At 45.2% G+C, this 24573-nt stretch overlaps 1 protein-coding gene across 5 annotated transcripts in view; it reads left to right on the forward strand.

Annotated features, from left to right (window-relative positions):
• macrod2 (mono-ADP ribosylhydrolase 2) overlaps positions 1-20577 on the forward strand; it is a 313061-nt gene extending 292484 nt beyond the window's left edge. The window contains exons 10-16 of one of the 5 annotated variants that reach the window (XM_088352058.1): positions 5612-5671; positions 5911-5967; positions 9313-9357; positions 9903-10034; positions 10882-10947; positions 20034-20099; positions 20184-20577. In XM_088352058.1, the coding sequence (XP_088208184.1) occupies positions 5612-5671; positions 5911-5967; positions 9313-9357; positions 9903-10034; positions 10882-10947; positions 20034-20099; positions 20184-20200 (443 nt within the window). In that variant the 3' untranslated portion in view covers positions 20201-20577. The remainder of the gene's footprint in view (positions 1-5611; positions 5672-5910; positions 5968-9312; positions 9358-9902; positions 10035-10881; positions 10948-20033; positions 20100-20183) is intronic. The other 4 variants (XM_088352061.1, XM_088352059.1, XM_088352062.1 and 1 more) reach the window with 4 other exon arrangements.
• Positions 20578-24573: the final 3996 nt, after the last annotated feature.

Consider the following 24573-nt stretch of genomic DNA (forward strand, 5'->3'; position numbering starts at 1 on the left):
CCATAATGTCATTAGCAGAATGAGTGCAACCATTTGGGTTAAGTTGTTGTCTGGTAAGTTTCGCCACTGTGTCAAATAAAAATTTTGGATTATTCTTATGTTCAACAATAATCTTAGAAAAATACGAAGCTTTAGCTGAGGCAAGAGCTACTTTATATTTCAGCAAACTGTCACACCAGGCCAGTCGAAAAACCTCCAGCTTAGTAGTGCGCCATTTTCGTTCAATTTTTCTGCAACTTTGTTTGAGTAACCTAGTTTCTTCAGTAAACCAAGGTGTATTCTTCTTGGGTCGGAATTTATACTTTAGGGGCGCCACAGAATCAAGAACATTTACCAAAGCAGTATTGAAGTTGTTTGTAAGTGAGTCAACAGACCCAGTGTACGAAGGGAAGGCTGCAGTTACCATAGGTAATAATTCTTTTAAGGCTAACACCGTTTTAGGGCGAATATTGCGACTGCTAAAGCCTATATTTTCCTTATCACAGTAAACATTAAACAACACCTCACATTTAACAAAATAGTGATCAGAGATGGCATTAGGATACGGTAACACTGTAACATTTGAGTGAGAGCACCTTCCCAGTTAGGGTGAAGGCCGTCTCTCCTCAGCAGGTCAGGTCGGCCCCAGAAATCAGGCCAGTTATCCACAAACCTAAATCCCTTCTGATTGCAAAAACTTGCCAGCCATCGGTTTAGCGAGACTAGTCTGCTAAACCTCTCATCATTGCCTCTCGCAGGCAAGGGGCCAGAGACAATTACTCGATGCCGACTCATCTTTCTGGCGAGATTACAGGTCCTAGCAATATTTTTCTTTGTAATCTCAGATTGTCTCATTCTAGTATCATTGGAGCCGACGTGAATGACTATATCGGTGTAGCTAGCCCTGTCCTGGTGTCTAGGTTTGCTCGTCAGCTCCCTCAAATTAGCCTCAATGTCGGGTGCTCTGGCCCCAGAAATACACATAACCGTGGCTGGGGTGCTAAGCTTTATGTTACGGGTGATGGAGTCACCTATAACTAGGGTGCGGGAGCCAGTAGACCGGGGTGGAGTGGGACTAGCTAGGGGGCTGAACTTGTTATGCGTCTGAATTGGCTCACCGCGATTAGCATGCCGTTTAGGGCTAATGCTAACCGGACTAGCAGGTTCGCTACAACCCACGCTAACAGTTGTGTCCGAGGCACCTAACATTTTCCGTTTAAACTGCTCTAGCTCACGGACACGTCCCTCTAGAAGGGCAACCTGCCTACGGACACGGGAGCAACCTTTACAGCAACCCATACTCACTTGTAAGCGTCGGATGCCAAGAGCGTCCTAGCAGCCGTGGGAGGGGATAGCCTTCAACAACGATCGGCAGCAGCTTCCGACTGTAAAACAATTGTGCGCGGCACTTACCTTGCGCCAATCGTCCGAGATACTTACCCAAAACTTTTCAAGATAAAAAGTCTCAATCCAGAATTCTGGTATAGTAGGAATCTGAAACAATCTCGTAGACGCGACGACGTGAGCAACACAAAATTCCCGCCAATCGAATGCGAGCACAGTTGTAGGCATTTTCTAGCTAACGGCAGTAAAATCCATCAGGATCTTTCAGACTAATGCATTTTAGCAAAACTCTATTCAAAACTGTATTCTGTAACAAGTGAAGTATTTTCCTTTTCGAGCGTCCCTTCCGGCTCTCGTTCATTTACAATGTGGAAAAAGACAAGGTGCTTAGAAAAATGCTATCTCCTTTGAGATATAAATGCAGAGACCGCCCATACTTACGAAGGAGATCGTCAGTTAGTTGAATTTGTATGTTTAGGCCGGTTTATAGAAGTATGTTTAAGGCTGATATAAGTCACCTGTATCGTTTTGAAACTGAAAAATAAACGTTTCATAAAATAATACGCTCTATCACGTTACAAAGCGGGCCGAATGATAAAGCACAGTACGGAAAAACAAAGCTACACGTTCGGCGTTGACATTCTGTGGCCTGTGAAGCCCTTTGAGACTCCCGGTGATAAAGGGGGGTTAGGACTTGACGATCAAGATAAATCAAGTTAAGTTGAACTTACTTTTGGAAGATGCGCTTCAAGACGAAAACAAAGCGTTCTGACCAATTTCTCAACCGAATCGAGCTTTCTTCCACTTTCATTTCAAAAGAGACGGCTCGCTTCTTCTTTACACTTAACGCCAACCGTTTTGAATGGAGGCGCGAGATATGAAACAACAAAAATGTCAAAGTTCTTAACGTGCTAGAGCTACAGTGCAGCGTGCCTACACACAAGCCAGGAAGTAGAAGCCGGATTTCTTCTTCGGTGTGGATGACGGTTGACCTCTCACGGCACTACAGTACTGTCCTGTACTCGGAAGATGGAGCACACGATACAAAATCTAACTCGCAGCCGGATATTTTTCAACATTCCCCCAAAAATGTTCGTGTCTACCGCTTTGTGTAAGTCGAACGGTCGTAAGTAGGGGAAGCGTTTGTATCGCAGAAAGTACACGACAGCCAAGTGAAATGAAAAATTATTGGTGTAGAAAAGGATGAGATGTATTCTTCGAGATCTGCACCAGAAATTCAAAAGCATATGAGCTATGTTGAAGAATTGACTCATGTTGACGATGAAGAGCGCATACTGAAAGACGACATCTAATCGCTAATTCAGCTCCTGACTAGCAAGCTCAAGTATATCTTTGGCGATACGTATACAAATGTTCTGCTTGTCAGGGAAATATGTCTATTTATTAGAAGAATTCCTTATTCATATTCTAAGGATATTCCATTTTTAGAAACGACCTGTATTATCACTTTTTAGTTTCAACCCCAAACTGTGCCCAGCCGGCACCAGACGTCTTTTGGACCTTCCATTTTTGCTTTGGTTCAAAAATAGATGTTGGAAATTGGCTTCAATTTGTAACTCAATGATCGTATCGCTTACTTCATTTTGTATGCTCTGATTTGAGCCCCCCCCCCAATTCCTTGAAAAATCGAAAAAGGTTTTCTTTGTGTCTCTCAACTTGATTGACAGACTTGGTACCAAACAAATAAAATACCTAAATGACAAAATTCATGAAAAAAAAAAAACGGAAAATTCAATGATGAAATAAAGAAATGGATGGCATTTATCTCCTAGATTTAAGTATTAGGGGATTTCGACATTGATATGGCAACTTGGATAAAAGATCAGCACGGCCATTGAGAATTATCCAGTTGTGCCCGATCCAAATGTAAAATCCATTAGCGGCGATTTCCAATCGAGGTCCCTCAGGCCGGGATCGACGTCGAGGCAGCTGCCTCCAAATGGATTCGGCTTCCGCTCGAGGACGGTTTGCCCTCCATTATCCTTCTTCTCTTCTGTCCATCGTTTGTGGAGAAGAATGGCTTGAGGGTAGGCCGTCGTCGAGGCGGCTCTCGATACGCTTCGTACCTTCGCCCACCCGGGCCCTACCCCCCTACCGCCGGGCTTTGAGGTTTTCGGCTTTCGCCGGGGGTGAAAATGAAGTCTGCGTCGCTCCGCTCGCTCTTTCCCAGGAGAAGCGGAACGTCGGCCGTGGCCAATCGGGGTGGCGCTTTTTGCGGCACGTCAGAAAAGGTGTCTAAATGCGTTTCTCTCTTGCCGCAAGTGTCGATACACGGGGTCATTAGAACGCGCTCTTGGCATCCGTGTCTCGCCGCTCCTTCGACCTGGAAAATAAATAAGCCGATTTCTGATGGAAAGAAGTACGCCTCCTGGTGGACAGGGCTTGAAGATACACCAGGTGGTGGAATGCGACCCAATTTATGTCGTGTGTGTACAAGATCTGATGTTAAATAAAGACAAATGTAGAGTAGTGAATCTGAATACAAAACGATCAGAGTACCAACAGAACTCTTCCCAGATTTCGACACTCCTCGATGGCCAATGCTATAAAAGTCTCTCAGACTATTGGAAACCAAACGCACCCCGGAGGACACAGCTACATCTGTCTCTCTGATGATTGGAGTAACAACCCCAAAGCTTAGGACGCACCCACAAAACCTGGCCTTCACTTAGACGCAAAAAGCCCGTTTCTGTGTGTGTACAAGAGCCGATGTTGACTAAATACTCATGTAGAGTAGGGAAACTTGCTAGTTGGACATACAAAATCCAGCGTCCGTCTAAACCCCACCCAGCTAAGGACAGGACACCAAAAACAGAACTTCACGTGTCCCTCAGATTATTTGGAGTAAATACACACATCTCTCTCTTGATCTATCTATCGATCTGTAGATCTATCTTTCGATCATATCTATCGATCGTGTCTATTGATTTGGAGATTATATATGTGTATGGAGAGAGAGAGAGAGAGATACAGAGAGAGAGAGAGAGAGAGAGACTCTTTATCTATCCATCTCTATAGATAGATGGATAGAATGGTAGATAGACATAGATTCTCTCTCTCTTTGGAATCTTGTATGGGCCCCTGTGAGTGTTTTTGTCGCTGTTGTCCTACAACGTGGCCCCGAGCTCAAATGAATCGACATCCCCGGACTGGACGGACTAAAATGTGTGGTTAATGGAATTAGGGCGAGTCTGGGAAGTCGAGATGGGCAGCTGTCATGAAATATTGAGAGTCAGTCACTAAGTAAGAGAGACGGCCAGCGAGGGGACGCTAACAAAGACGTCTCTGATGAGCGCTAATAACGTGATAGCGCGTGACGCTAACTCCGACGCTCCCGATGAATGCGTCGGAGCCTTTTGTGTAGCAGCCCGCTGAGAAAAAAAGAAGAGAAAATAAAAGGGAGAGAAAAAAGCCGTCACCGACTCCGCCGGGAGCTTTGTGAAGCTCGCGGGCGGCTAGAAAAAAAAAGGAAAAAAAATAAAGCTTTCATCACGTCGGATGCTCGACGACGGCGGCCGTGTTGCCCTCACACGTGCGATCGCCTGCCGGGCAAAGGAGGGAACGTCGGATTTTCAGCTTGCGAGGAGGACGGGGAGAGAAGCCCTCAGATAGGAAAAACCCAGCGCTTCTTAAAGTCCTTCCCCGAGACATTTCTTTATGAGGCATCTTCTAGGCTACAAAAGCAGATCTGCCCTAAAGACCCTAAAGGGTGTGGACATCAAAAAACAGCAGCACAGTTGGCCCCAGAAAACAGAAAAGAAAAAATACTCACAAAAACCTAAAAAATGCGACACAAAACAGGCAGAAATGGACAAAACACTGCCAAAAATTCTGCCGTAGTCCACCAAGAGATACATATAACAAAAAAACCTGCCAAAAGACCAGAAAAATATGACCCAAAAATGACAGATTTGAGGTAAAAACAACCACAATACGGGAAAAAAAAGACTCAAACGTGACCAGAAACTGCCAAGGAACGACCAAAAATGTCCCCAAAGATGTACAAAATGAACCCAAAAATGAAATACTAATATACCCAGGAAATGACCAAAATGTAACAAAAAACAGATCAAAAGATGTCCTAAGCAAATAAAAAAACAGATAGGTTAGAGGTTTATTAGACACTGCAAGTAAGGAGAGAAGACAGCAATGGATTTGAGGACAGGGGGGTGGAGCCTTCAGAGAAGAAAGTCCAACCTGTTCTCTTAGGTCAGGAGACTCGGCGCTCTTTTGTCCCTCGTTTGAATTTTTGGACGTCTTTTCTTAGAGCGGGACGAAGACCGCGACGACCCCCGTCTGTGCCAGTCAGAGGAGCCCAGGAAAGGAGGTGAGTCCAGTCAAGTCTCGTCCTGTTTATTTGTTTGGCCCTTGATCACAAAGAGTCTCAAAGGGATGCACAGACCACAGATGATGAGGACGGTTTTTGCTCCACTGATCTTACCTGGACGATGCGCGACATTAGTCATCGTCACCTGATGTTTTTATCGATTTTTTTGGGGGGGGGGGTCAAGAAAACGTGCAGCGAAAACTCGGCCGATCGGAATATCCCAGTTTTTTTCCTTGCAGACGAAGTATCGCCGTCGACAAACACGGCCGCCAAGGATGACAACGACAATGACAGAGGTCGGTGGCAAACATCACTCATAAATAACGTAGAGTAACGTTTTTATTTTGTGTCCCGGAGGAAATCCTTTTCCAATTTTCCAATTGCATTTACTTCAGATTTCCACAAGAGGGCGCCAAATGTTGACGCTCTAAAATAAGGATCCGTCTCATCATTTAAAGGAGCGGCTGCACTATATTTATGACTTCCCGGTTCATTGATTTAGAATTTGGCGGAAAACACACACGATGATTGATAAAACATCATAAGCAATGAGTCAATCATCAAAGATGTCAACCAGAGGGAAATTGCAATGGGTTGGATTTCCTGGAGCGGTGGGTCTATTGTGGAAAGGAAAAACAAGCAGAGATTCTTCCTTGGCGTGTTGGAAGCGTTTTACCCGCAGCACTAAATTGGAAAAAAAGGGCCAAAACAGGGTGTCGAAATTGGCCGAAAAAAAGGGTGCGAAAACGGGCGGTCAAAGTGTGGCAAAACGGGCCGAAACGCCTGGGGAGACAGAAATAGCCGAGTGAATTGGACCACCGACTTGTGAGGAAACTTTTTTTGATTTTTTTGAAGGGGACCGTCACCAAAACCGGACTAGGTTTTGGGAAGTCACTTTGAGAAGCGTCCGTCTTTTCCGGTGCCGGCCAAACCGCCAGCGGCCGTTTTTTGCCATTCCCAAACCGAAGGAGCGCTATCAGGAGGGCGTACGTATTTTGTAATCATTCACGGAGCCCCCTGTTGCTTCAATAGCCGGCAATCCCCTGACAAAAGACTTTACGAAAGGCGAGCTTGGACGGAATCGGTTTTTAATGGAGGTGTCCGTACACCCTGAAGCGTTTACAATCGGAGAAAACGATCACGGTTCGATTCCGTGGGGGAAAAAAATCCAGCACGATGTGAAGATTGCCGAGAAGCATCGAAGGCTTGGAAACAGAACGCACCTTACAAAAAAAAGCTCATGCTAAAAATAAACATAGATATATAGATACTTTATTCATCCCCGTAGGGGAAATTCACACTTCCGGCAGTATCCTTGTGTTATTTATGAACAGATTAACAGGATGGCTTCAGGGTGCTGTGTTGTAATTTAGCAACAGCGGAGTGGATGAGGTCACACGCTAGGCCAAAAGTTGGACGTCCCTGCGGCAGATGGAAATCTTTGTGCCCAGGGTCGCACCATCTCGTGTTCACGTAGATAGCGAGTCCGCCTCCTCTCCGCTTCCCGCAGGCTAAAGTGTCTCTGTCTCCCCTAGCAAACTGGACTCCCTGTACGCTTTGATGTTTTTCACCAGCACAGCCACTTAGTCGTTCTTATTTGGTAGAGTTCACATTTCCCATGATTACGGACGGTACCGTGCTGCCCCCTTTCAATTCAATTAGCAGCTAGCTTGTTTGCAGCAGGTACCGATGAGAGAGTGCGGGGCTAGCTATCGCCGCTAACGGAGTTAGCGTGATGAAAATACCTTTGCTTTGTTTTGTCCTTTTCTAAAAACAATTTTTCTAATTCCGACATTTTTTTCACAATAAACGGGTGCGTATATAGGTCGGCATGGTGAGAGCCGGATGCCGCCAGACTCCACTTGCCCAAGACACACCAAAGGAAACGGTTGACTCAAACAACCTGAGTATTTGGACACACAAATTCCACAGACTTGTCACTTATTGTTGATTGGATGAGCTTTCATGGAATGGTTGTTTCAAAAAAAACATCACGAAACATAAATAAGACGTAGCTACGGTTATTACTTGAGTGTACTTTTGCTTTCAAAGTGAAGCGCGGCATTTGAAAACTCTGCAATCGTGACTTTAAGCCAGGAGATGGCAGCCAAGTACCACATCACCTGTCTGCATTTCTTAAACGTAAACTCTTCTTTTTTTCATCTTTTGGGGGGGGTTTGTTCCGCCCTGATAAAACTAATAAGGAAGTAGCTGGGCACAATAAAGCAAAAGGGCTCTTTGAACTCATTTGGACACATCCTTCATAGAGAAAACTTTTGAAGAACACCTCAAACGACGCACCCCTCCTTAAGGTCATTATTTGGACTGGAGTCCTATTATTTTCAAGAAACAGTCATTTCCTTTTTGGCTACTGTGCCCCCCACGGAGTAGAATAAGCATAAAGACCTTCGTTGGAAATAAGATAAATGGGGTACTCGGCGTTGTGTCCACTTGAGACCCCCCCCAAAAAATCTCCTGATTGATGTCCGCCTTTGGAATCCTTTATCGAAAGAAGAGGTTTTCTTGTGCGCCGTCCTGCAGGACCGACTCCATAAAAAGCCGCACGCGCGCACTGCGCCTTTAACCTTAGAAAACGGCACCTGCCGTTTTTACCTGAACGCCTAAAAACTGAAGCTGTACTCGAACTGAGCTGATCTTTTGGTCTCCTTGATGTTTTTTCCTCTACTACAAAAATACTTGTACAATATGACTTCAATACCGAAATACTACAAAAATAGGACAATGGAAATTCAACTCCATTCATAGAATAGCAGAAATTATTCTCCAGAAGAACTGTGAACAATACAACAACAGGAAAAACGACAAAAAATGTACTTATAGTAATTCTGTAATACAGAAATACTACTGTAGAAATACTCCTACAATATTACTATGATACAGAAATACTACAAAAATAAGACTGCAGAAATCCAACTACATTTATAGTATAATAGAGAAATAATCCTCCAGAAATACCGTGAAACATACTACTGCAGGAAAAACTACAAAAAAGTGTACTACAGTTATACAGCAATACAGAAATACTACAACATAAACAACACCAAAATACTTTTTCAATATTACTATAATACAGAAATACTACAAAAATATAACCACAGAACGACAACTACATTCATAGTATGATAGAGAAATAATCTTCCAGAAATACTATGAAACCTACTACTACAGTAAAAACTACAAAAAATGTAGTTGTAGTAATACCGTAATACAGAAAAACTACTACAGAAATCTTTTTACAATATTACTATGATACAGAAATACTATACAAAACAGGACTACAAAAATCCAACTCCATTTATAGTATCATGCAGGGATAAAATACTATGGAAATACTCCAGAAATAGTACAAGAGCCTTTTTTTGCGATTGAGGGCCAAACGAAGAGACGGGACCCGACCGGAATAGACCTTCAAGTCCTTTCCGGGAAAACACCATGTCCACCCGGCTATTTTGTGTTTTTCCAATACAATTTTGCAGCAGCGCGCGCGAAAACCAAAGTTTGCGCGTTCTCGCCGAGTTTTCCGCGAGTGAGACGCTTTGCATTGGATGCTTTGATTTTGCGCTTCTTTTCCTCAAAACGCCTTCGAAAACGTATCCGCATTTGCCACCTTTTCCCTCTAGATGGCGACGAGCTCCAAGACGTCTACATGGAGAGTCAGAATCCGGGTAAGACGGCCGTTTTAGAACTCCTTTTCTTACCTTTTGTGAAAGGTCTGATTTTGGAAAGGTTTCCGCTCAAATGTAAAGAAAAAATGTTTTTGTGGGGGCTTTGATGGCACTCGCTCGAGGAAAAAAAGAGCCTCAAAAATGATAGTGCCCGATTCATTCGGCAATATTTTTTAGAACTTTTTGTAGACAGAAAAAAACGTTGCTGTTTACTCAAATGTTTACCGACTAATGCTATAAATACATCATTTTTCAATCATTTATATTTCCATTCTCATGAGTTTTGTACACTAAATTCTTTACATTTTGTGATTTTAGTATCATTTTGAATCAAAGGAAAGAAAATGTTCTCCTTTACTCATATTTTTACGAACAAAGTAGTAGCTCAGTATGACTACTTAAGTGTTTCTTTTGAATTCTTCTTTGTATTTCATATTTTGGAACTAAATCCTGACATATGTTTTCAAATGTTGGCTTTAGAAAATCAGTTTTTTTTCCCAAAAGACGATTTAGCGGAACCCTGACGGTTTCGGTGTCCGCCCTAGATGAAGATTTGAGCCCGGAAGATGCCGAAGCAGACCCGGACCAAAACCGGGGTCCAGACGGATGCGAGCGGACCCCCTCTGAACAAAAAGAGGCATGCCTTCCAGACCAAAATCCAGACGAAGAAGAAAAAGGTAGCGAGTAGCGTCCTCAGGTGGAGTTTGTTCGGTCCTTCGTGGCAAGGGTGTGAAGCACGTTGTAAAGGGCTGTGAGAGGCGCTACAGAAATTCAGAACGCCAAGAAGTCTCCATGGGCTCTACAGACTACTATGAGACTGTATCACCACTGTGGAAACTGATCTCATACTAGCCAATAATATCATCTAACAGAAGCATATAAATACTGAAAAGGTGGGGACCAAGTACCGAGCCCTGCGGAACGCCACAAGTAATCCTTAAAGTGGCAGATTCGGAATACTTTTACATTTTAGCAGCGCGGAATAAGACGACAATCACGTTTGTTTTCCTGTCAACACTTCGCTCTCGTACTCTATGTGCAGAAGTACAGATGCTAGTAACAAGGAGGCTGGCCCCTAGCGTGGTGGAGGTGTAATTGCATTTTGTTCTAGAACAGTACATGTTCCCTGAGGGTCACTTTCTGCAATAAGATGAAGTGAAAAATAACTATTACAGATACTTTTACACTATTTTCAGAAAAGGAAAAAACGTATTTCTCAAGAATTGAATGGAACGGATCTTTTTTTTAAATCACGTGAAACGAATATATAGTGGACTCTAAGGCACACCGCAAAAAACAAAAGTTTAGACAGAAATTGGAAAGCGCGCTTCATATTCTAAAAATGGAGCGTGAAGATAAATATACTTGTTTGACCTTCTGGAATCGCCGGTTAGCATCGTGAGCAAAACGACCCACCGGCAGAAAAAGCGTCAAATTGTTCATCATTTTTCCCATTCGATGGGTTTCAAAGGTAAGGGCAGATTTCAGCCGCAGGAGTCAAAGATGATTTCTTTTTGTCCGCAGAAACGGAGTTAACTGCCGGCAAGACTGAAGAGAGAGACGGCGAGGAATCCGCCATGGATATTCCAGGTCCCGAAACTCATGCACTCCATCTTTTACTCAGAAGTGAATGCTTTAAAGCTTCTACTTTAACGCCTATATGAAGGAAAGCCGCTTTGAATCTGGTTTCGTACTTTCATTCAGGATTAACTCCCGAGTTAAAGCATTAAACCTTTAACTCGGTAGCTGAAATAGCTTTCACCTGAGAGTTAATGCTTTAAATCTTTACCTTAAACACGTATTTGAAGGAAAGCGGTTTTAATTCAAGTCGAACCGGTTTTAATGCTCTAATTCAGGAGTAACTCCCAAGTTAAAGCTTTAACTGCATCGCACCTTTTCCGTTTCTCTGTACTTCAAATTGTCGAGCCGTCTCCTTTTGACAAATATCTTTCTGCGTTGCTTTCGATGCGACGGCGGGGCTCGCGCTAACGGTGGATTGCACGTTAGCGCCGATGGCTAATTGCATTCGACGGACGTAGCTGGCAATCGGGGGCGAACGGAGGCCGTAGCCCTAGCGTGAAGAGCCGATTACGCTCTTTGCTTTCCTTCCTCCGGATGCGTCTCCGAGCCACCAAGGATTTACGGAGCCGGCTGTTGTCGGGGTGAATTGACTGACTCCTCCCGATGGAAAGCTCCGAGGGCGGCTAGCTAGTGTGAAAAAAGGCCCTCCGTCGGCGTCCACTTGCCGGCATCCCTCAATGTCTGGAGCTTCCTATCGGGCGGACCTAAATATTAATGTCGCTCGCCGTCGCCCAAAGATTGGCTTTAGCCCCTGTGGGGAGGGGGCTTAGGGCACGGTCTCTGTCTCTATCCAACTTGATTTGGCATCTCGCTCGATCGCCAAATCCATCGTTCCGTCTTTGTTCCGGTCGAGAAGAACATTGAAATATATGGAATTCTCTCTTGTCATCGATATCGAGGTTGTGAAAGACTAAGCGAAGAGATTAGATATGGCGCTCCGGGCTCACACATGTGATGAAAATTGATGTTGGCGCGTACAACTTCCGGGATCGGGACAAAGAAGAAGCTCGAAGGGAGCAGTTGAGTCAAGGGGTTTTCTTACAAAGTTACGAATGAAACCGAATATTCCCTGGGCCTAGGCGACAAAAAACGGCGGACCGCAGTTTTTCTAGGAAAGGGATGCGGATCGGCAAAACGGAAACTGAAACAGACCGAGAAAGGAAGTCACATCTTCACAAGAGACCTTTGTTAAAACGGAATCGCAGCTGCGTTTCCCAAGTCGTGGCCGACTCATTGGAAGACAGTTATCGATATAAAAGGATACCTTCCGACATCATCTGAATTCAGCAAGTAAATACTTGATTCAAATATGTGCATTTATCACAACTAAATGAATAATGTGACTATCAAAGTCATAATGTTAGGATTAAATAATAAAACTATTAGAAGTGGAAGACAAAAAAAAATGTTTAGGGTTATGGTTATTGGTCGTTTTTTGGATTGTATTTTTAGTGTATGTGGTCTGTTTTTCCTGTCCATATTTGGGTTTGTTTTTTTGGTCTTGATTTCGGGTGTATCGGGGCCTTTGATTGGTCCTTTTTTAGAGGCGTTTTTAGTCATGTTCATTTGTCGTGCGGATAAACAGGCAAAAACTTGCAGTTTGTAATTGTTAGAAGGACGGACAAAAGAAAATGAGAACATTTTGAGCAGCGTGTCCGAGAAGAGCGGCACGCAAACAAGAAAACCTATCTCGTCCTTCCTAAGTGAGGATCAGGCTTCCAGGAGAAGGAGAAGAGAGAGAGCCGCCGTTAAATCTCGGAAAGCCGGCTCCGGGCGGAGAATCGGCGCGGGAAGGGAAAACAATTTGTGTTTATTTGTTCCCGGCCGCGGGCGAGGCGCGCCTCACTTCGACCGAGGCGCGGCCGGCCGAAGCTCCCCTTTAAGCGGGTGCTCGCTCGCTCGCCCTCCAAAAGCCGGTTTGGGATTCCGTTTCCCCGCAACTCACGATCGCATTACCTGAAGGAATATTCCATCTCGCTTTCAAATCTTGACCATACCTTTTGATCAAATGCGACAATGAATCGTACTTTCAAGGGACAGTGTGTAATATTGATTTCTTTTCATGGAGTTCCGCCAGAAAAAGATAAAAGAAACGCTTGTCATGTGAATGTCCCTTTGCAGACATTCAAGTCAAGTCACATTTAAACGTCAATAAAAGAGAACACAGCAGAGCATTCCACAGCACCGGAGCCCCAATGGAGAATGCTCTCACATTTGCAGATTTCTTCTTGGTTCTTGGTGTCACGATTCCACCGGCATTTTCTGAGCGGAGGCTCTGTGCAGGAACATAGGGGAAATCAAATCAGAGTGATAAGAGGGTGCAGAAACCGAATATTCCCTGGGCCTAGGCAACAAAAAATGGCTGACCGCAGTTTGTATGTTAATAAGAGAACCTTAAAGTCACATCTTAAGTGGACTGGGAGCCAGTGCAAGTTGGACAATGCAGGAGTAATATGCTCAAACTTTTTTGTCTTAGTCAAGAGTCTCGCTGCCGCAAATGAGCCAGCTGCTAACTTTTAATGCTAGACATCGGGAGACCAGGAAGCAATACGTGACCGCGTCCGAGCGCCGCTTCCATCCAAAACACAGTCAAACTGAACCGCACCGTGAAAACGTCGCGCCGATTCTTTTTCCTTTCGGTGGGTTACGTTATGGACGCTTTCTATTGAGATGGAAATCGAGATTGCTGAAGGGGAAACGAGCCCTTCTTTTCCCTTCCAAACAAAGGAAGGAATGAATCTCCTTTGTTTTTACGATACAACGGTAGAAGAACATCAGAGGGCTTTTCCTTTCAACGCAATTCAAACCGTTTCAAAAGTGGCCAAACTTTTTTTTTAAAAAGGATACATTGATAGATGAGAAGAGCAGCACGGTGGCGCAGTGGTTAGCGCGCGTGCGGCACAGTTCTGAGGTCATGAAATCGAACCTCCTGTGTGAAGTTTGCATGTTATCCCCGTGCCTGCGTGTGTTCCCCCCCCCACATTCCAATAACATGCATGTCAGGTTGATCGGCCGGTCCAAATTGTCCCCAGAGCGAGTTGTCTGACCCTGTGTGCCCTGCGATTGGCCGGCAACCAATTGAGGGTGTCCCCCTGCCCACTGCCCGGAGATGGCTGGGATGGGCTCCGGCACCCCCGTGACCCTAATGAGGATAAGCGGTGCACATAATGGATGGATGGATTAATGATAGACGAGATATTGCAGCTAATTTAACACGATTGGGTCTTGTCATTTCCTCATTATTAAGCGAAATACTCTTTACTCCAAGCTCATTTTGTGTAATGACACATTCGCGTATTCCAAACGATGACATTTTTAAATCGGGAATGAATTTCAAGTTGTTTCGCAGAAGAGTCTAAAACCGTATGAGCGAGAAGAGTGATATTAAACGGATGAGGACGGTATGGAATTGAAAAGAAGGATGCGCGTCGGCTCTCCGTGTGGTAAAAAGGTCCTTTTGTGAGCTTCCATTGTGACGGGCCCTCTTATCTCCATTTATTTCTCTGCTTTAACAAAAAGGCCGAGGTAATAAACTCCGTTCTGGCCGCGGCGAGAATTTCGGCGGCCCGAAATGTCGACGCGGCCTGGAAAAGCTGAGAGAAAAAAAAGGAAAAAGGCCACCCTGAGTAAGCAGCGGACGAAGAATATACTTTTTCTGTGTAAAGGGGAAAAAAAATGCTTTTTGAATGAGAAATGTTTCCTTTTGGGGAATCAAAATGGTTCCGATCCTAGCGTCCGAGCTCCGCTTCCATCCAAAACACAGTCAAACCCAACCGTACCGTGAAAACGTCGCGCCGAGTCCACATCGGTGTCCGAGCTCCGCTTTATTTACCGACGGAAATTTACAAAGTACGGCGAGTCTGACACGTCACCGCAAAGCATTGACGAAAAACATGACTTCCTGTTATTGACATATGTCAAAAATCAATCGGTATTGTTATTTAATATTTTGAATCCTAAAAACGAAATTTTCGAGCCATAAACTCCTTCCATTGTGTTTTTGTTTTTAGATAGATAGATACTTTATTATCCCCGCAGGGAAATTCACATAAGCTTACCTCTCCTATTGCTATTTTGACACACCCGCGTTAAACGTGATGGACAATACAAAGCAACACGGATACATTTATATCTATACGATTGAGGCAAAACAGCATTCCAGGACCAATTTCCAATTTCCTCCTAAAATAAACTCTTAAAATGATCCTTATTTTTAAAACGGGTGAGTTGTATTAGGGAGAAACCTGCAGAAATCAGCAATCAAGCAACGGCTCAGCTCATTTCGGGAAAAAAATGAGTGGAGACGAGCGTCCGAGCTCTTTTCGAATCCAAAACGGAATAAAACAACAAAATACGTAGTCTGACACCACGGCGCAAACGATCGACAGAAAATCACAAGGCAACTCGCGCTCGCGGTAAAATACATTCTAAGTCAACATTTATCTACAAAAGAATAACTTTGGACAATAGGGGGAGCAAAAATGAGCGTCCGAGCTTCACTCTAAGCAAAGTAAAACTGAGACATCAAACGCTAACACAGTGAGTCTGACACGGCGCCTTAAATGCTTGATAAAAAAACCACGACGCGTTAACAAATACTGTAAATGACGTATAATAAATCGCCATCTACAAAAAAGACTTTTGGTATACGGTAACTGCGCTATTTCTTTTTCTCCCTTCTCCCGTTGTGTGTCTACAACAAAAATACGACTTCAAAGAAGACTCCAAAAGTAAATGTCATTTTAGTGCTTCAAAACAGGGACCTTATGGAAATGCTATAGAAATACGACTACAGTCATACTATAATACAGACATACGACACCAGAAATACTATAAAAATACAACTACAATCGTACAAAACGCTAAAGAAATTCTACAACAATATGACAAAAATGGAGTATTAAAATACCCCAGATATACTTCTACAGCAGGGGTCGGCAACCTATGACACGCGTTTGAAGGCGTTTTTAAGCCTATTTACCTGAAATGTGTACATTTTCAGTTGCGCTCCGTGTTATTTAGAAGCTTTACTTGAAAAGCGCTCTAGAAATGCAGACCATTTACCATCTATGATTGACGTTAGCGCCCCTCCGTGTGTTAGCGCGTGTTTGGGCGGCGCCTCGCAAAGGAGAGCTCCGTGTCCGAACCCAGCCAACGAAACACACGCGCGCGCGATCAATGAACGAATGGTGACGGCTCTCCAGCAAAAACATCTCCTTCTTTCCAGCCAGCTTGGACAGATGACCGGGGCTGTTTTGTGCATTATGCCCCGAGAGCGTTGTACCTCGCGCATCGAGTGTTAAACGTCATTACGAGACGGAACATGAATTCGAGGCGGAGACGTGAAAACGCGCTGTGTCCAGATACGGCAAACAAACACAGACCCCAAAAACCTTTGTCGCTGCTAAAAACACCACCACTGAAGCGATCTGACAAATTGCTCACTGAATAGCAAAGCAGGGAAAAGCATTGACCGATGGACAATATTTGAAAGAAGCCTGCGTATGCGGGCGCGTGCCTTCTGCTTTGCTGCTGTTATTTCAAGTTTTGACATTTTCTGCAACAAGATCTCATTGATGAATGGTAGAGTCGCTGACCATATGACTTGTTTTTTGATGGTAGTTTCTAGTTGATGAAGAATGCTTGATTCTGTGCAGGAACATAGGGGGAAATCAAATCTTCATTCTTGTGGTCAAAAGTTGAAGTCAGAATGGCGACAGGCCTTTCCACATCTTGTTCACATTCATACTTTAGTTGATTGATGGACAAGAAGAGTGGATGATGAATAGGTCCGTTATACCAGTGTGCCGCTGGAATTTGATCTTTCTAAAAATGAAGGCCATTATTCAGCATTTTTGCACTCTTCAGACGCGGAACTGTAATAGTCATCCGTATCAGTAGGTGGCAGTCGATTTTGATCTACTTTTGATGTACTCGTGATCTGCTCTTGAGGTAGCACGGTCCCTTTCATAACTTCATTTGTTTCACAAAGCGGTTTAAGATTGCGCTGTCAAAAATAAAAACATAAAGCACATCTTTTTTTTTTATTTGAAGTATTATTTTCTTCTTTTTATATAGTCATGATCTGCTTATGGGGGTAGTAAAGTGAAATATTTGCAAGAACTTCATTTTCAAACATTTTCGAGGGACGGTGTGCCACGGAACTTTTTCCTAAATAAAAGTCTACCTTGGTTGAAAAAGGCTTGAAAAACACCGAGTTATACGATTAAAATGTCTATCCATCTTTTATATTTGGACTGGTGTAAAATGACGGCTCTGTCGGATAAAAAAATATATATTGTGCGAGTCATGAATCTTGGTGCGGCACACTGATTTACGAGGACATTTGAAAGCGGCACTCCGCACCCTAAAGCTCGCTGACCCCTGCTCTTAGCAGTCGTTTCCGTTTTTGGTCGCCGGCTGGCTCAAACTCGGGGCCATTTCGAGTCTCTGCGTTACGCCTCCTCCTGTCGCGCTTTTAGCACTCTTCGCATGGAGTCGGGGGCCTCCGACCTGGGTGGCGGGGGCCGGCGGTTTGACAGCGGTCCCGAGTGCCAAAGTGTCTTAGAAGCTCGGAAAGCCGACGTTAGCCAAAGGAACGCGGCGCGTTCGACGGCAGCTTTCCCTTTTCGAGGCCGGCCGCTTTGATTTGCGCTCGGCGCGGAATTGTTTTTGCGGGCGCCGGCGGCCATTTTGTGCCCGGGGGACCGAAAGGGCGGGCCGGAGATCTATTTTGACCGTTCGCATCGGATAAGAAATGTTCTCTCTTCCCAGAGGTCTTTGAAACGAAGTCAAAGAGGTCGATCGGCGGACCCCGCGGCCATCTTTTTGCGGCGGCCGTGTTTCACGTTGTCTCGGTGGTGGGGGGGGCAACGGCGGACATTTTTATGCTTGGTCTCGTCGGCCCGTCGTCGTTAAAAATGAGAGAGAGACGTGCGACTGCGCCGTAACATAAAGTGGAGTTCCCGCCTTAGGTTTTAAAGGGACAGTGTGTAGTATTTGTCAAAAGTATTGATTCGAATCCCCGGCAAAAATACGTGCGCTATCACGTGAGGATAGTGAGATGTGGGGACCCGTTCGAAGGGATGGGCAGGGCACCCGTATGACGCCGCAGGGCTAAACCGGCGAAAAGCTGTCGGGCCCTGCTCTTGAACAGAAGAGTGTGTCTATTTTTTGCTACTTTTTCCCTTTTTTCTTTTCTTTGTTTTTAAATGGGTTTGTCCTCTCCAGGGATATGACCAGGGTAGATCGATGGATAGATCATATCAGCATGATTTTTTTCTTTCAAGAAATCTTTTTTTTTTTTTTTTTATCGGGAATGATAAACACTGTCCCTTTAGGGAAAAGAAATGTCAAGCGAGACTCTAGAAAAGGGAGTTTGCCATTTTCAGGTTCAAATAAAAATACCGCTTGTAGTATTTTCAGCCAGAAAAGCGAAACACGCACTCCAATTCATATGCAAAATAAGACTTCAAAATAGGGGTCGGGATTATTTTTGGCTGAGAGAGCCATTTTTGGACATTTGTTTCAGTGAGAGCCATATAATATATTTTAAGACTGAATTCAATTCAATGTGAGCATAACAAGCGTCTTCATTTATTATTTTAAATCATGTTGTTATAATACTCATCGTTAATGCGACTTCTGGCGCTGCATGGATTTGCTGATGGTTTTGCAGTCCGCTTGCTTCTCGGTGAGTTGAAGCTTCATGCGGGCATTGAGGCTTTCGTCCGTTAAACGGGATGGTCGGTTGGACTTTTTGAGATGTGAAAATGACCGCTCGCGTGAAGACGCCCGTCCAAACGTGCTCGCTCGCCAACTCCGCTTTCTGTCGTGCGATTCTTTCCGACTCTTCGTTCGGTGATTTGAACTTGCTCAACCTCATCGCTGAGGCCTTCAGGTCAGCCATTTCTGCTTCAAAATCTACCAGGATGTGACCGGATGTGAAGCCGGCTCGCTGGTGGAGATCAAAGTTTTGAGTGGGCTCGCTCACTTGTTGTGCATGCCTCTGTAAACTCTCTCCGTTTTTCGAAATGGAGTAAGCGACCTGTTTCAAGATCCTTGATGAAGAGCTCCAGCTTCTTTTCAAAAGCAAACACAGCGTGTTGAAGGGATAACACTGTATTTCCAACGCCTTGCATTTTAACCTTGAGCCGGTTCAGACGTTCGGTGATATCCGGGAGATAATAGAACTCGAGGAGCCGCTCGGTTTTCGCTAGCTGGGAACGCTCGTCGCCTTTCGTTTCGAGGGAAGCCGCGAAAGGGCCGAGCGCCTTCCCTCTCGACGAGCGGCGCACATTGCTGTGCAAAAGCAGAGCGTGCGAAGGCGGCACGGCGCGTGTCCAAGTGCCGCTTTACATTCGACCGTTCCATCCATGCAACTTTGTCATTGCGAATTAGGCACCTGTACCTGTGCCCCCAGGAACGGCCAACGTAGGGTATTATCATCCGATTAAAATCCTAGACCGTGCAACTGCAACTCTGCACAAGACACGCGCAGTAGAAAATCCATGGATGGATTTAAACAAACGATCGTTTTTTTAAAACGCAAATATGCGAGCCGGATTCGCCAGCCAGGTGTTATCATCAAAAGAGCCACATCTGGCTCGCGAGCCGTAGGTTCCCGACCCCTGAGACAGAGAGTCAAGTACGTTGGAGTTAGAGATGAGAAGAAAGCCGAGCCACTGAAAGTCAAGGGATGGCTTGAAAGGCATCGGAGGCTCACCTGTTCAGGGCCTTTTATTCCACGCAAAATGGCCGCTCCTTTGTTTTTCGGGGATTGCCGACGCCGACAGTTACCGGAGCAAATGTCCGAGGACGCCCCCTAGCGGTACACACTCCGTTGATATCGGCACCCAGAAAAGAGCTAAGCGATGAAGACCGCGATGACCCATGTTCTCCTTTACCGTTCTTTTTAGTGCTCTCCATCCATCCCTCTATCTTGCTAGCTCTGTCTCTATTTTTAGCTAGCTAGCTAGCTAGCTAGCTAGCACAAATGCACTCGGCTCTCTTCTCTATTTTTAGCTAAGAAGCTAGCGACGAGAAAGGTTGTTGTCTTTGTTGAAAGTGTCTTTGTGCGCTCCGGTTCTCCTCAGAGGAAGGACGGCAAGAGAAAACGTCGGCCGAATCTCTCCGGAGCGACGGCGACGTCCGGCCGGAAGGTAAGAATTCCCCCGCCGCCGAATATTCCGGATCGACTCCTTTGCCGGCGTTCCGACGCGCGCCGCTTTTTTTCCCGTTCGCAGACGAGAAAAAGGAATGAAGGACGACGGCGCTCATCTGCCGAGAGGGGCGGGGCCACGGGACGGCCGACGCGGCCCGAGCCGCTTCGCCTCCTTCGCATTTTTCCCTTCCTTTTTTGGGGTCACCGGGGGGGGCGTGGCTTCCACATCTCACATTTCTTCTTTTTTTTTCGTTTCGATTTTTCAACGGTCGTCTCGGCCGACGGCCCCGCGCGCATTTTTTCGCCCCGTCGTCCGATACGGGAATCGGCCGTGTTTTTCATTCGAGATCGGAATCGGAAACGGGAAATATGAGCTTTTTCGGTGGCCGACCGAAGACGAAACGTCGCCTTGCTAGTTTGATGTTTGCTTTGCTGAAATCCACACAAAAGAAACAATAAAGCTTGAAAAAATCTGGCTTTGTCCCAGCGGCGCCATCTTGTTTTATTCCCTCCTGAAAAGCGCATACGGTTAGCGATACCTCAGCTTCCGAAGGGGTCGGTTAGTGTAGCCTGTGAGTACGTTGAAGTATCAGTGAATTTGGCTTGATTTTTTTTTTATTTTTTTTTTTTTTAAGTAGAGAAGACGTCCATACATTTTCAACAGGAAATGACTGTTCCAAACACTTAAGATATACAATGTCCAGCTTAAAGGACCAATTGTTTAGTTGATCATTGAACAGACACTGAAAATAAGGAGAGAAGACACCGTTGAATTTTGAGCTTGCAAGACATCAGGAGAGGACTGTACAAAAACCCTCAACGTGCAACATTTCAACCTGTTCTGAAAGTTCTCCCCAAGATGTACAATATATGGCTAAGTTAAGTTTAAAGTGTAACAGACACTCAATATAAGGAGATGAAGTTATATACTACGCTGTTTTATTCTACTTATACTCAAAAATGTTTGTCCTATGTTTGACCTCAGCCTTAAGTGCAACTCTTCAGCAGGGTGTCGTAAACACACAGCATAAGGAGAGAAAACAGGAGTGGATTTTGGACTTTAGAGGAGAAGAAGAGAGGACTGCACAGGTAAGTAATACCAAGCTGTTCTCAAGGTCCTCTCCAAGATCTACACTATCTGGCCTGTCGTCGAACAAGCGCTCAAAACGAGCCCTAAAAACATCATTGATATTTAAGCTTGCGAGGAAACCGGGAGAGGACTGTACAACAACTTTAAGCTACAAAATGTCCAGGTTGTTGTCACGGTCCTAATCCCGGCATCTTAAGCCAACTTCATAACCAATTCCTTCCCCTTTCCCTCTTTTTCGATCACAGTGACAAAGAAACGGTCGTTTTTTTGTGCCGCTAGCTCTTTGGCGTGAGAGCCACTCCGGCGCGACAATAAATGACAAAACGCTCGCCTCGCACAAGCTGCCGGCGGACAGAGATCCCTTGCCGGAATCGCCCAATAGGAAACCTTCATCCGGAAAATTCCACTGACGCCGCTCGCGCACGATCGAAGACAGTCCTCGAAACGCGGCTTTTCTCGTTTGTATCTTAGTATGCGGGCGGCCTCCAGAAGATGATATTCCGTCGATTGCGTTTTGTACGCAAAAGCTCTCGGGGAGCCCGGCTTACATCCGCACGCGTTAGCGGCCCCTCACCCCCCTGCGGCCCCCCGCTCCGTCTTTAACCGTAATAGGTGCGAAACGGTGGCAGCGCCGAAGCCGCCCTAATCCCAAACGCGAGATAAGCTCTTTTCTTCTCAAGTACAATGTTTGTCCTTCATCAAAATTCATGGGGCCCCCGCACGGCCCCCGACCCCCAAAGGCCCCCGCGGAGGTCAACTAAGCCCGCGTAAACACTCTAATTGGGAGCCAAATGGACAAATGGGGGCCATGAAAGCTCTCGCCGGAATGTTGAGAGGAAAAAAGTCGCGGCGGTCGCCATCTTGGTCTGACGGAGCTTTTATGAACAGTGTTCCGTTTTCTGGTTCCGATGAAGAAGCTCCGATTATACAGCCTGAAGAACAGAATCTACTAAGCCTTGTTGCCAGGGTGAATGACTCAAAAAATGACCCCCAAAAGACACCTGACCAAAAAAAACTAAAATCAACCAAAGGGAAACTGAAAAACGACCTGAAATAGGAAAGAAGAAGAAAAATAGCAGAAAAAAGTGACCCCAACAAATGAAAAATGAATGAAAATAACCTTCTCCCAAAAAAAGCACTGGAAAAAAAAACACAAAACAACTAAATGGCCTCAAATGACACCCAAAAATAAGAACAAATGAAAAAAAGACAGAAAATCGACTCAAAGAACTCCTGTAAAACTGAAAATGACCCTAAAGGAAACCAACAAAAACAACCCAAAAACGTTAGAATAAAAAAATGAGCCTCCCAAACATATTAAAAAGGACTTGATAAAAGACACAAACAAAAGAAAAACAAATAGACTCAATGACCCGAGAAAAAAAACAACCAAAAATGATTGAAAAACAACCCCGGGAAAATGAGAAATGACCAGAAAAATCTTTTTTTTTTTTTTTTAATTCCAAAGTATTGAACAATGACTGAAAAAAAGACCTCAAAATGACCCGCAAAAGACCCCAAAACTCCAACCGTAGTTTTCCGACGCCTCCGAAAAAGAACGTCGAGCTCGCTTTAAATGCCTTTTGCGCAGGATCGCCAGAATGTTGCCTTCGTCGATAACGAGACGGCCTCCGGGAGATTCTTCCGTTCACGTTTTCTGCAGTCGGTCTTCGGCCTCCGCTGCTCTACCGACCGACACGCGAAAGACGATGGCGGAGCGCGCGGAGAATAAAGCGGTCCCGATTGTCGCGTTTGGACTCCCGGCGTCCGCGTTCCGATCGGCTCGTTCCGATTTGCGATTCATCAAATCGAGTCGGTACGCTACTTTGAGTCGTCCAACGAACGCTCCGACATCTAAAAACGGAGCGTTCCGTCCAGAGTAAAAAGCAAGGTTTCCGCTCGACCGATTTTCCCCTTTGCGGCCCGTGTCGGCAATAACGCCGTGATAAAGAACGGCCTTACGCGACGCCCTTGTTCTGGCGGTAAGCGGGTCATCCGACGCCACACTTTTTCCGCAACGCCGTCACCGACTTTGAATAAAGCGTTTTTTCGCTTTCCCCCGAGGTGTTGAGGTGGCGTCTTTTGCCACGGTGTCGCCCTTCAAAAAACGGAGCGCCCGATACGTCATCGTTATTGCACGATTTCTTCGATTTGATGACTTTGAGAATCACATTTCCGAACGCCGAATCGCACCGTACGCTTATCCACACATGCGAAGACTGTACTTTGCATATTCGTTCAATGTTTTCGTATCAATATTTTGCCAGCAATGGTCAAACTTGTCTCGCAGATTCATCCGTGTGCAATTTTAATCTCTTCGTCGCGTCGTCGGACGGCCATGACCGACATCATATTTACTCATGCGACGAGATAAAAGGCCAAAGAGGGCGAAGAAGCCCGACTCTTAAAAGTGAAGGAAACGTTGGACAGCCGCTTCCCCTCTCTTGTGATGGGTCGATATCAATTTTCGGGAATCCCGTGTTGTTCAATGGAAACGAGTTGAGCATGAAGAAATGTTGCAATTGCTTTGGATCGGATCTTTTGTTGTAGATTCAAACTATTTTAATTGTATTCCCTGTGTCTTAATGTGTTTATCTAAAACCATAACGTTTATTCTTTATCTCTCTTTTTCCTTTTGTTGGAGTATTTTTGGCGTGTTTCTGTTCTACTCTATAGCATACGAGTAACCTAAACTTTTTATATGTAATAACTTGTGAAGCCCTTAGAGACTAATTGTGATTAAGGGCATCACAAATCAAAATGACTTGACTTCCATTTTCATCCTTACCCCCCATTTTGAAGTCATTCCGTGCATCACGTTACATAAAGATTGACCGTGTGAAAAACGACCCGAAGAGCCGTTTGGGACCCGAAAGAGGCGGCTCTTTTTAGTGAGCCGTGCCGGAAAAGCCGCTTCCCTAAAAAGAGTGGGAATTCCCATCTCTACGCGTAAACTAAGGTCAAAGACGTCACCCGTTTGGTATATGCCACATTTTTAGACGTGCAGCAACTTGGGTTATTTTCGCTGGTTAAGAGTGACTTTGACTGTCGAGGAATTCGGTTCCTTTTTGGAAGAAGTAGCGGGTCACGAGAGCGGAGGACTTTTGATAAGGTGTCCGCCACTTTTTAGCTCACCCGAGATTGAGATATAGTGTCACTGTTGGGCGAATTCCCCGCAAAGCATCTGCATCTGGGTCCGAAATGGCTTTTTATGAGCGAAGGAGGGCCACAAGAAAAGCGGAGGGGCCCCTAAAGGTAGTCGCGGGGGGACCCCGAGACGCTCGCTCGCCGGCACTTGATCCCGGCCTCTTGGAAACCGCCACCGCGGAAAGCGGGGAGCGCGCTCTTGTCTTTGAGCTCGTCGGACAAAAACACACAAAAA

Source organism: Urocampus carinirostris, chromosome 13, assembly GCF_059441175.1.
Source record: "Urocampus carinirostris isolate Australia breed hairy pipefish chromosome 13, RoL_Ucar_1.0, whole genome shotgun sequence".
Taxonomy (NCBI): Eukaryota; Metazoa; Chordata; class Actinopteri; order Syngnathiformes; family Syngnathidae; genus Urocampus; species Urocampus carinirostris.